General features: G+C 42.0%; 1 protein-coding gene across 2 annotated transcripts in view; it reads left to right on the plus strand.

Moving 5' to 3' along the window:
• Positions 1-780: 780 nt before the first annotated feature.
• The window catches only part of NHSL1 (NHS like 1), a 191,539-nt gene continuing 178,844 nt past the window's right edge, over positions 781-13,475 (plus strand). For both annotated transcript variants that reach the window (XM_063124615.1, XM_063124616.1), the window contains exon 1: positions 781-1,133. In XM_063124615.1, the coding sequence (XP_062980685.1) occupies positions 812-1,133 (322 nt within the window). In that variant the 5' untranslated portion in view covers positions 781-811. The remainder of the gene's footprint in view (positions 1,134-13,475) is intronic.

Here is a 13,475-nt window from a genome sequence, read left to right on the forward strand (position 1 = left end):
GGTGTGTGTGTGTGTGTGCGTGTGCGTGTGCGTGTGTTTTTCATTTTTATATTCTCTCTCCCCAGGTTTCTGTCGGGTCGCTTTGCATTCTCCTCCCATTCTGTTGCTTTCGCTTTCCTGGTTTGGAGTGCGGCAGATTCCGAAAAGCCAGAGCAGGGGATCCCAGGTGACCGTGCGGAGGTCGCCTTTCTTCCTTTCTTTTCTTCAGCTTTCCCCCTTCGGTTTGCTTTGAGAAAAGGCGCTTCTCCAAGCTCCCCCCTCCTCCTCCCACGCTTCCTCCTCAACTCCACTTCGGGGAGAAACTCGGCTCTCTTTCCTGTTCCTTAGTTTCGCGCAGCAGCGAGGGTCCTGGGTTTCCCTCTCGCCGGCCAGGGGAGAGCTTCCTCCGCCCGCGCGCTCTTTCGGTGCCTTTTCCTGAAGCAAAAGGAGCAACAAGCGCCAGACCGGGCAACTCTCCCCCTCGCCTGCCGAGGCGCAATGTACCTGTGGCGCCTCCTCTTTGGCCCCCTGGCCAGCCGAGCTTACGGCCGCAGCTCCCGCACGTGAGCCCCCCCCTTTTTTTTTTGGTACTACGGCCTCTTCAGTTTGGGCTCACCGGCCAACTGCTGACTGTATTTATTTATTAATTTATTTTAAAGGAGGACCAAAAGCTCAGCCTTCTTCTAGGAGGGGAAGCGAAACAACACAAAAGCTTATACTTTTTTGGTGGGCTTGTGGGGGTGCCTGTGTGTGTGTGTGTGTGTGTTTGGATGCAGTTTGTTTTTCGCCAAGGAAAGCCCTAACTCGTCCTTGGCGGATTAGCGCCCGAGCGATGCCTTTCCCTCTGAGGACCGTGTCCCCCCTCAAGCTGTGCCGCTTGGAAGAGGATGTTGCCGCTCAAAGGGACAAAGAAGGGCACGCCGGGCGCGGCGCGGCGGCGGGGCTACTCTTCGGCTCCTTGGAGGAGGTCTGCTCGCATTCGCTGGTCTCCCTCCTCTGGCAACTCTCCGACCTCTCCCGCTGCGCCAGCGACGTCTTCGGCGGTATCCAGAACCAAGCGGACAGCCTGGGGCGCCGGGGCGCCCAGCTCCAGCACCGCCTGGACTCTCTCAAGGCGGTCGCCGCTCGACTGGACCACCGCAAAGTGAAGATCCGTAAGTTTCTCCTTCCTGCGTAATTCATTTGGCGGGAGTGGGCGAGATGGATGGATGGATTGGAGCCCCGACCGCGGGGTGGGGGGTGCTTGAGTTGTCTCCTAGCGCCCCTTTATCCTGCCGGTGGCCCTGCGTGTGTTTGTGTGTGAGAAGAGGATTTTGGGCGGCAAAATGTTTGGTCCTTCAAACGGAGCCCCACTTTCCAATCTAAAATGTGGCCACTTCTTCCCGCCCCACCTGAGGGTCGGACTGGACGACCGTCACTTGAGCTCTAGGTGGGTCGTAGGGAAGAGTCAGGCGGTTCTTCTTGCAAACTGTGCAGGCTCCACGGGTTTGGTCACATTGCTCAAACGCTGTTTTGCCTCTCCCAAACAGAGATCCTACAGCAAAATGCTAAAAAGTGCAAGGCTGTTTAATCTCTAGATGGGCGTAGGTCAAATTGTTCTGAAATCAGGAGGAGCCGCCACTGGGTTGGCAGGGATTAGGGCTTCTTCACATGTCAGTGCACAACACGTGTGCTTTGCTTTGAGTGTATGCATGAAATACAATATGCCTGTTCATGAAGTCATCATTTACTTGTAGACTGTTTGTTTGGTGTGCCATCAAGCTATGGTTTGAGATAATCTCCGATCGGAACTGTTCTCCTTAAAATAAGGAAAATCTGGCCAGCATCTTTCCGGATCTGTCTGATTTTTTAAAAAAAGAACAAGGAAAAAAGAGTAGTGAGTGAATCAGGTTCAGATTCCACTTGTGTTGCTCCCTGAATAACTTCTTTTTAATTATTTTAGCAACTTCTCAGATGGTACTGGAATTGTCATTTTTGCTTGATGTACTTTGTTCACAGGAAACTAGTTTTTTTGGTTATGTTAAATTTTGGAGAGCTCCTCTTTCATGGATCTATTGATGAATCAAATCATGAACATTATAAAGTACATTGTTTTGGAAAATCATGTAAATAGGCTTGTAAAAGAGTGTTGCGCCTCCTTGTAAGAACTAGGTCTTCTTTTTTCAGTTTAAAACATAACCAAGGGAAATCTACACCCATCTAAGACCCCTTGAAATCATTGGGCAAGTCTAGCTTGTGCCCAGTATGTCTCTTGCTATGAGCATTGTCACAAGTAGGTTCAATATTTGACTTTCCATGTGAGAACCACTGATCAGTATGTGTATATTGGGTGTGCTTCTAGATCTAGCTTTGCTATTGGACACACAAGTGATATCCTCAGCACAAAGAAACCTTTCACTGACTTCAGTTTGGTACACTAGCTCCTTTCCATTCTGGAAACAGATGACCTTACTACAGATATTCATGTGTTGGTAACATCCAGGGTTGATTACTGCCACATGTTATACATGGATCTGCCTTTGAAAGGTATTTGAAAAGTGATTTGGATACTTCAGCAGGTTCAGTACATAGAAGCCAGGTTCTTAACAGGGACTCACCAGGTTCTTAAAAGTGCTGTAAAGTGTATAAAGCCATAATTAGGTCAGATGGAGGTTTTTCCTTATGAGCCTGCCTGCAAGTTGTGATCTGCTGTTAAGGCCTTTTTCTGGTAGCCCCTTTCTTTAGACATTAGGTAGCTGTCCACTGAAAGGAGGGATTTGTATTGCATCACTCTGGTTGGGGAAATCCCTCCACAGGCAAATGTGGTTTTTAGACACAAGGCCAAGTCTGTCCTGTTCCTCATAGCCTTTAATTAATATTAATATTAATTGGCTGCAACCGTTTTTATCGGTATTTGGATATCACTGCTTACTTGCACTGCTTAACTTGTTTTTAATTTGTTGTTTCTATTGCTTTGTACATTTTAGATTAGAATTGTAAACCACCATGAAGCTATCATATTAGTGGAAAAGTGGAATAAAAGACCTTTTAAATGAACAAATCAAATTTGACATTAAATATTACTCCCTGCCTTTTCCTGAAAAATCTGCAGAGCTAACCTTGTGCAGACTTCCCTTGGGAGGAAATTCTATAACTACCACTGAGAATATTCACAGTTTATCCTTCCTGATCTTTCTATTGAAAACGTGGTAATTCTAGTTAGGTTTCCCTGGCCAACCTCAAGATAGTGGAGGGCCTCATAAGGAAAGATACCTGCACGTACTGAATGATCAACACGCAGAAGTGATTGATTTCAGGTTAAAATTACTGATTGGCTGCAGTCTTATGAACACTTTCCTGGGGGGTAAGGCCCTATGAATTCAAGCCTGCTTATGAATCCTCTGCTATTAGTTTAAAGTTTTCAGTATGTTCTGTTTTATCCAGAGTTCCACAGCTAGAATGAAGTTGATGCCACAAGGTTCTGTTCATTTTGAAAGCAACGGCTCTTATGTAAATATTATACAAATAATAATACTTCGTGTTTATATAGTGCATTTTAAGTATTTGGGTCCTAACTTTGACTAGTCAAGGTATATGCAAGCCAAGCCAAACAAGCCAATGCTTCCTTTGTATTATCAGGGATTCTGTCATCCAAAGTTCAGAGGCAGAGAGCATGACATGATTTTCCCACTGTAGGCTCCAGCCTTATTTCAGGAACTCTGTTAGCTCCTGAGTGGAGTGTTTGGAATTTCCTGCTGGCTCTGTGCAGTGAAAATTTCAGTGTGTGTGTGTGTGTGTGCGTGCACACATGTCCTTTCTTCCCTTCCCCCTTTTCAGTTTTGCTGTTTGTGCCACTTGGTAAAAAGGAAGGCTTTCAATGTGTGAGGGAGGGGGAAAGAGAGAGAGAGAGAGCACTCAAGAGAGTAGAGGAGCTTGTTTGTCAGCATTTCTAATGCATATCATTTTTCTACTTTAATTTGGCACATTAGCCTTAGGAGGGTATTTTGCCTTTTTGCTTGCTTACTTACACTGGATTTTGTGCGTCCATTCATTTCTTTTTAAAGTATAACTTTCTTTTAAATTAAATTTGTAGCTATAATTTCTTTTAAATTCAATTATTATGAAACAATTTAAAATAGCAAAAAAGAAAGTAATCTGTTACAAGACATTACATTTATCTGAAATATATCTGCTTAATTCTTTCAGCACAATGGCTTGAATCCTAAATTAGATTTCTCAGAACAGGAGGGCATCTTCCATTCCTGAAAGAATTTCAGTCCAGTAGAAGATTGCATAGGCAAAAGTGGAGGTAGGCTCTTGACACTCTGCAGTCCCCCTATGCTCTTCAGAAGGTTCCCAAAACCTCCCAAACAGATTTTAGAGGGTGTAAGGGGCTGCAGGGAGGAGGTTGATCAGCAAAAGTCACACCAGCAGGAGTGACCCATGAGCAGAACTGTGTGCACTTCCACTGGCGGGAGCAAACTCAGGATTAAAACCTGTATCTTTTTGCAACTAATTTCTGTTTATTACTGTCTAGTAATAGGTTTGTTGTTTTGCAGCTGTACATAATTCAGCTCTCTTAACACATGTCGTCTGTCTTCGACTCCTATCCATCTTTTATTCAGGTAACCTACTTCTTGAGAAGCAATTGCAATTATTACTGCATTTCAAGTTTACTGGTTATATCCCAGTTCAGTTCATGATGAGAGAGGACCACACAACCACCTAACCATATTTAGATGAGAACAATTTTTGTTTAAAGGTTGCACTGAGATCCAAGGCTAGAAAATAGTTTCTGTGGCCTGGTGTTCTGTTTACATTTTGAAAGATAAGGCTTATGTGATAGTTAACATTTATATAGCATAGTTGGGGAGAGCAATCCCATGGTCCCTAGACAGCATCTGGTGGGGGTGGGGGGCTATAGGATAGTTTGGATTCCTGGATCCGAGGCCAGAGACAGTGCTCTGACCTTGGACCCAGGAATCTAAACTGCTCGTCCCCTCCCCCTCACAGCTGGTGCAGAGAGAACTGCGCAGGCTGTCTCTCCGAGGTTGCAAAGGAGACGTCTGAGAGGACAGAAAGGGGGCATTCCTGTGAGCAGGAAGGGAAGGGGAGAGGGCTGGCGAAGAAAAGATATGAGATGTCCCTAGCCCTCCCCAACCTCCTTCCCTGATGCCTGAGTTAGATGGGTGAAAATGCCAGTCTAGCTAAAATGCAGAGCAGGAGGCATGCAGAGGTGACGCCCACCCTGCTTTGGTTGCCTGTAAGCCTCCAAGTTTGGATACATGGCCATCCCGATAGGATTTTGCCTTAATGCTGTCTCTGAGTTGAAGACAGCTGTAAACACTAGTCTCTTCTGGCAGGCCTACCGAGATGAATTTTAAACCTAAGAATTTTAAGATGCTGTGATTGTTTTTTTTAATATTGTACTGGATTTATATGTTCTTTTAACTAATTTTATAAATTTTATTTAGTGTTGTTCCCTGCCTCGATCCAGAGGGAGAGGTGGGAAATAAATAAATAAATATTATTATTAAGAGTTCAAACTGGTTCATATACATTATCTCAACAATATTTATAAAACTCTTGTATGTAGGATAGTATATTATCCCTTTATAGTAGACAAGGGCTTACTTATTTTACTCACCTTTAGAAATCTATGTCTGTGTCATAACTGAAGTTTACATTTAGATGTATGGTAATCATTTCTTGCACTATATTTTTTCCTTGCTTTGTGACACAAAATATCTCTAAATTCAAGCCACTAATGAAGATATTTGCCCCTTATATTTGTATGCATCACCTGATTTAAAAATGGGATTAGGTAAAGAGTTCTTGAAATGTAACTGCATAGCAATCTGCACTGGCATAAGTTGAGTAGCAAAAGAGGTATTTCATTCTAGTTTTTAAATATCATACATTCCTCTTTCTAGCTTATTTCTACAGTATACAAATAATCTGATTGAAAATTGCTGTTTAATACCTTTGCTCATCATGTCATGGGTTCTAAAATTTGTGTTCTTGAAAATAAGGTGTAGGGAATGAAGAATTAACGTAATTAATTCATTTATGAGGAAGGCTGCTGTCACTTTTCGGCATGCTTTATTTCGCTGTAGACAACACTAAAAGAAGTATATGCAAAACAAAGTTATTATACAACTTTTCTGTTGCCAATTGTATGTAAACCTTGTTAATTATATAGGAAAAGGTCTTTAAAAGGGTTGCAAATAAAAATGGATATACCAGTAGAAATTGTTATCCCATCTTGGGTTTTCATTGCTTGTGTAAAGCAGCCTTCCCCAATCTGGTCCCCCCCCCCCCAAAAAAAAGATGTTTTGGACTACAACTCTCATCAGTCCCAGTCAAAATGTTCAGGACATGTTTTACATGATGATTTACACTGGATCAACTGCATTGATATAAGTGACTTCCACATGTCTCTTTAAAACTGCAGTCCCCCCAGCCCCCTGAAAATGCTACACAGAGAGTCAGGGTGTTGTGATGTGTGTGTGTGTGTGTGTGTGTGTGTGTGTGTGTGTGTGTGTAGATGGTATCCCCCAAAATTGGGCAGAGGGACCTTCCACAAATAGACTTCTTGCGAAAGGCAGTTCCTGGATCCAACCCTCTAGAGGTTACCAGGTTTGGGAAGTCTGGTATAAAGTGTGTAGAGGAGGGAAATGTGATTGTTGAAGTTGTTGAAAGCCAGTTGACATTTTTTACGATAATGCAGGTGTGGTTTAAGTAGTTGCGGGATAATATGTACCACACGGTGCCATCCTTTCCCCATTGATACTTAATATTTACATGAAAGCCCTGGGAGAGATCATCCAGAGGTATGGGGCAGGGTGCTATCAGTATGCTGATGACACCCAAATATATTTTTCTATGCCTTCGGCAACTGCGTCAGCTAAGGATAGTGTGTCTCCTTTGAATGAATGCTTGGAGGCGGAAATGGGCTGGATGAGGAAAATCAAACGGAAGCTGAATCCAGACAAGACAGAGGTGCTCGCTATCAAAGTCCACAACCTGGGTTTGGAGGTGTGTCAACCAGTTCTGGGTGGGGTTACACTCCCCCTGAAAGGCTGTGTTCGCAGCTTGGGGGTGCTTCTGGTTCCGTCGCTCCAAATGACAGCTCAGATAGATGTGACTGCCAGGAGTGCCTACTATCAGCTTTGGCTGATATGCCAGCTGCGCCCCTTGCTAGAGTTGGATGACCTAAAGATGGTAGTGCATGCTCTGGTAACTTCGAGGCTCAACTTCCGCAATGAGCTCTTCATAGGGCTACCTTTGTGCTTCAATTAGTTCAAAATATGGCAGCCAGGTTGGTCACTGGTACATCTAGGGTGCGGGCACATTACACCAATTTTTAAAATCTCTTCACTGGCGAAGCATAAAGTGTTGGTTATTACCCTTAAAGTCTTACATGGTTTGGGTCCAGGCTACCTACAAGATTGCCTTCTCCCGTACGATCTGCACTCTGGGAAGAATCTGCTTCAGTCTGCCAAAATTAGGCTGACAAGTATTACCCAGAGAACCTTCTCTTCTGCTGCTCCCAGACTGTGGAATGGCCTGCCGGAGGAGACTCATCAACTTAACAGACTTTTAGCATTTAAGGAAGCTATAAAACTGATCTATTCCGGCAGGCCTATCCAGTGGATTTTTTTAAGGATGTTTTTAGGATGTTTTAATAATGTATACTGTTTTTAATTCAGTTTTATGTATTTTACACTTATTGTTGTTCCCCGTCTCGATCCAAATAGAGAGGTGGGTAAGAAATAAATTTATATAATATATAAATTTATAATATAAATTATTTATAATATAATTTCTGTGTGCATTTTCAAATGGATGCTATTTTTTTGGGTATAAGTTACTTCTTGGAAGGACCATTGTCCATTTCCAAGAAAGGACTCTTAATATGTTTGCTTGAGAATAATGAAGCTGGATTGAATATTTTTTACAAATAATTGTATAATGAAGTCTCCTAAAGCTATCATGTGAAGACATTCATTTTTTCTTTCTCTGACTTGAAAATTTAGAGAGTTGTTGAGCTCATCCTTATTTTTCGCTCTTTAATACTACTAACAATACTACTTTGATACTACTAATACTACTAACAACTTTGGATGATAATAAAAGCATTTAAAATGAAAATGCCCTGTGTATTTGAGGGTGGGAAATCAGTCATTCTACAGGATGCTACACCATATGCTTGCTTTTCTTGTATGTGAAGTATACTTTAAACATGGTTTTGGTTCATAAGCATTTTGATTACATCTTGTATTGAAAACCAAGTACAGATTAAATGGTTCTGCCTCTGTTCCCTACAGAGATTTTAAAAATGTTGAAAGCATTGGAGTAATGCGGGTGGGTTTCTTTGTTGGAATGAACATTTCCTTTTCCATTTATGCCAGTGATTCATGCAGATGGATGGCTGCAGCTCATGCCTCCTCTATAGCCATCGAGTGCTAGGAAGGAAATGCTGTGCAATGCAACCTGTGACTGTTTTTGTTTTGTTTGGAGTCAGCTGTTTCCGCAGAGAAGATCCCATTTGGCTCACTACACCTCCTGCTGCAACAAAGAAAAATACTGTGAGAAGGCTTTCCTGTGTATTAAATGCAAATAATAATAAAAAGAAGCAGCAGCACAGGAATGAAAGAAGAATTTTCTCTTCCATGCCCATTTTCCACAGCACTTCTCTTCTCGGAGCATTTTGCTTGTAAAAACACTCGTCCAGTGCTGGGATGAAGAGGGTTACATGGAATCTGTGACACAATACGAGATCTAGCGGTTTAATTTTCTTCTTCTGAACTTCTTATTATTATTATTATTAATTGCATTTTTATACTGCCCAATAGCCGAAGCTCCCCGGGCGGTTCACAAGATGCCCATGCTCTTCTGCTGGTGAGAACTCTTTGAGCTTTTTCTTGTCTATTCTCCTTTTGACACCTTCCCTTTGTTGACATGGTGAATGAGCATGGGCGAGAAGTAGGATAGGCCAGATTAATAAACGGCCAATAGAGATTTGCTAGATGCCAAATAGGAAAGGGACAACAGTGTAATTTGACCTTTAGGACTAAGATACAACACTCCTGTTCTAAAATCCTTGTACTAATGCTAAGATCCCAGACCCTCAGGAGATATACAGTTGCTGCTCTGAACATAATCTCTCTCTCTTCAGTGTACATCAAAATTATCTGAAGAATGTTGAGCACAGTCTAAATTGCATTAAATGCATTATTGCAAAACCTCTGTAAAAATAGGGATCATTGGACTTAACAAGCCTCATTTTACCCTTGTTCTGTAATTATATATAAGAATGCTTAGTAGCAAGACTCATTATTTGTTGAAATTCAGCTTATGTCATTAAAGAAACTAGAAGCAAGAACAGGGCAAAAAGGTCACATTCAAACAAAAGCCCTTTCCCACAGGGAAACTGGTGCAAATCCTTGCTGTGCTAAGGCAAGCTTCTATTTGAATAAATGATGAATTTGCACTGAAATGTTCTTTTAGATGAAATTTGAAAATGCTTTGTATATTATGCAGCCTGAACAGAGTTTAATAAGTTTTAAAATGCATCGTGTTACTGCCAGAACTTTTAATAATCTTCAAAAGAGCAGTTTTACTTGAAGAGGTAGTTATGAATGGCCAGGTGTGCTTATTTAAAAAAACACCTGCCCCACCCTCGCCAGCAATCCTTGAATTTTAAGCCAAACCACACTTGACATGAACTAAATCTGTTTTTAAAAAATGAAAGTAGCATCTCCTGGTGGGGAGATCCATCTCCAGGTGGATAGATGGAATTTAGCCCTTTCCTGCCTTGCTGTGGTTCTGGGGAACAGCTCTCCTCTGAATCTGGTGTTTGCTGGGGGGGATTTACCATTGGTACGAATTAGTTAAACTTCCCTTCTGCCTTCTGTAATACAAGTAAATATTTCACATGCTCACTGATGCTGTTGGCATTTAAAAAAACAAACAAAACCCAAACACCTGCAAGTGAAATGCAGAGTACCGTATTTCTTCGATTGTAAGACGCCATCGAATCTAAGGCGCACACTAATTTCAGTGCCACCAACAGGGAAAAAAAGCTTTGTTTCGAAGAAAAAATAAATTTCTCCAATCAGCCAGCAAGGTAATTTTACGGTACATCCACGCAGCGGAGGAGGAGAGGAACAGGGAGCGAGCGAGACACAGACACGCGCGCACCCACACGCACACGCATAGAGGCAGTTTTACATGAATGGGAAGCAGGAACCAATCGTCCCCTGCCTGGGAACGGACAGCCACACATGCATTCAAAAGCTGGTCTGCATCATTCACACGGACGGGAGGGGGTGGGCGGGCGGGCGAGCGAGCCCAGCCAGCGCTGCTCAGGTTATTCTTCCGCTTCCCATCTCCTTAACAGAGGCGAGGCCGAGCTCTTTGGAAGCTCGCTGGCCTGCCGGAGCTGGGGTTCCTCCCAGCTGGCTCCCGGCGGCAACGTTTGAGATGCTCCGAGACGTTGCCCCTCTCCCCCCCGCTTCTCTCTCCACTCCCTTCTCTCTCTCTCGCTCTACACCCCCTACCCTCTTTCCCTGCCTGTCGCGCTGCAGACTCGACAAATGTAATTACCGTATTTCTTCGATTCTAAGGCGCCATCGAATCTAAGGCGCACCCAATTTTTAGAGCTGTTACTTTAGGGAAAAAAGTGCGTCTTAGAATCAAAGAAATACGGTAGTTTAGCCACTAGGTGCTACAGCAATAGATGGATAATAATAGCATCTTCCCCCAATCTGATCTTACTGGATGAATAACAGATAATATTAGGAATGTTTTGATTTGTAATAGATAATATTGGACATGTTTTGTATTTTCTATTTGGGAAGTGGAAAATGGATGCAGTTGAATGGAGGCAGTTGATGCACTTCAGATATATTAAATGCAAAATAAATACAATATTTTTAATTTCCATATAAACAGCAGTGAATTACACAATGATTCTGAATCTTTAGCTACAATCCAGCAGAGTTAAGCATAAGCCCGTAGTTTTCAAAGTCCATTATGTTTATGATCACAATCCAATTGAATGCAGTTGGTGTAGTGGACATTGGCAAGGGAACCCAATTTTCAAATTTCAACTCAACTTATCAGGTTACTTGGCCTAGTCAGCAGCTTCTCAACTTTACTTATCTCACAGGGTTTGTAGGAAGATAACAGGAGAAGACTTGATGGACAACATCGTCAGCTCTGTGGAAAAATAGCATTTGTGAAATAATTGAAAATAATAGGAATGCTCTTTTTTGCTTTTCACAGAAGATTCTTTTGTCTAAGTTTCATAATTGCTGTTTAATATACCTGAATTTAGTGGTCATGTCTTTGAGGTTATATTAGGCCTCACTTTTTTAAAAAAGTCTCCTTTAAACAGATTAGTAGGGCAATCCTAACTATTTTTTTTAACCATGCAGCATTAGTTTTATATAAAGGTAGGCCTGTTATGTGCTCACTGAATTCTTCAATTTTATAAATTTGCTTTAGTATTGCTCAAGAGAAGAAAGTCTTGAAAAAAGTGCGCTGGAAATATCTGGTTAATATTAGAAATCATTGTTTTGGGGTTTTTTGTGTCAGTGAATACTTCTCAGCAAAGTGTGATCAAAGCTGTGTTTAGGTTACTGTTTACAAATGACACCAACCTACTAATTACAGTATTAATTAATGGGTGTAGGCTGGGAGCAAATATTACCTTTGGTTGTCAGGTACTTGTTATATGAAATATTGGAAAGTATTGTTTACCTACAAGTCAGGTAGAACAAGTATGGCTTTAGTTTGGGAATTTTTGCTGTTGCTTACTTGAGGAGGAGAATATTTCTGTATGATAATGCTTTCTAAGGGTTAATATGAGACAAAATGTGATGGTGTTGTGTAATAATTAGTTGGCTGAATGAAGAAGTTGGCTATGTAAGTAGTACTGTGCCATTGCCTGTTGATTCAGTAGTGAGTTTTCATTTTATTTTATTTATTTATTTATTTATTACATTTATATACCGCCCCACAGCTGAAGCTCTCTGGGCGATGACAAGGTGTCTCCATGGTAATAAATAGGAAGGAAAGAAAGAAAGAAAGAAAAAGAAAGAAAGAAGGTATTTCTCCTCCCCAATTCCAGAATAGTGGAGAATCCCTAGGTCTGGTCAGTAAATACGCAGGTGTCATTTCAAAGGAAGACATAATGGAGCAGTACAAGGGAGTAGCATATACACTCCTCCTTTCTTCTGGTCTTATTGATTTGTATCCTAGTTTCAAATTAAAGTTAGTTTCTTGGTTTCTTGGTTTGTGGGGCTGCAAGAGACTGAATGAGTGCGCATTTGCCACTTCTGTTTTGAATCCGCTTTAATCAGCAACCCAGGTATACCCCATTCTTGGGTTGTTTGATGTGATGGAAGAACCTGAAACTCAGGGTTGTTTAACCCTAAACAACCCAGAGTTTAACCCAGCATTCACCCATGACTTATTGTTGGGTTAAAACTATGGGTTGCTTGTTGATTGAAGCTGATTGAAAGGGGAAACAACAAGTGGGCGGGAGAGAGCATACTTGCTCTGTTACTCTTGGCCCTGTTAGTTTATGGGTTATGCAATCCATGCATTGATATCATATGTAAACGAGGTCAATAGCTACTGTGAGTGACAAATATGCTGAAAATTGAGCTGTCAAGTATTTGAACTACTAGGAAGCAAAACGTCACTAGCTATGTAAGTATTTTTCGGATAGTAGTAGCAGAAATGACAAATAAGTGTGTATATTCCTTGTTTGCAGTGGGTTGGTTCCAAATTTAGTCATACTTAGGGTATGCCCATTGAAATTAATGGAACTTAAGTCCTGTGGATTTCAATGACTCTACCCTAACGGCATGTCTATACCAGGGGAAGGGAGAGGATCTTGCAATATTTTTTAACAGAGATTAGTGCACTTGCGCTCCAACAGAACTGTAAGTTAAAAAAAAGAGAAAACCTGCTCCCTTCCTCCAGATGGGCATGGAGTGCCTGAAGAGCTCCGTGCTTTGTTCCTGCCTTCTTGCGTTTACTTGCAAGGAGGCAGGACGAAGCCGGGAGGGTCGCCAACACCTCCCACGGTCTTGGGACTGCAGGAAGAATCGGGCTAAAAGTGGCCCCACTTATCCCGGGGAGGGATCATCCCTCCCTGCTCCCGGGATCCCCCGTGCATCATGTGGACACACTGGGATGATCCTGGGATGATCCCCAGGATAAGCACTGGTTTAGACATGCCCTAAGTATGTCTAAATCTGGGTCCATCCCAGTAACTATTAAAAACAGAACAACCAGACATAGATGTTATAAATCTAATAATTCTGTTTTTTTCTCAACAGCAATCCCTTTTGCTACTATCCAGTCATTGCTGCTTTCTTCAAATGGAAAATTTTCTTGTTGTTTCCTCATTAGTCACACTAGGTTGAATTTATCGTGTATTGATTTACTTTTTTTATTGCTATGTGCCTTGCTGCAGTCTGGCTCCTGCCCCACATTTT

This window comes from Elgaria multicarinata, chromosome 4 (assembly GCF_023053635.1).
Source record: "Elgaria multicarinata webbii isolate HBS135686 ecotype San Diego chromosome 4, rElgMul1.1.pri, whole genome shotgun sequence".
Classification (NCBI taxonomy): domain Eukaryota; kingdom Metazoa; phylum Chordata; class Lepidosauria; order Squamata; family Anguidae; genus Elgaria; species Elgaria multicarinata.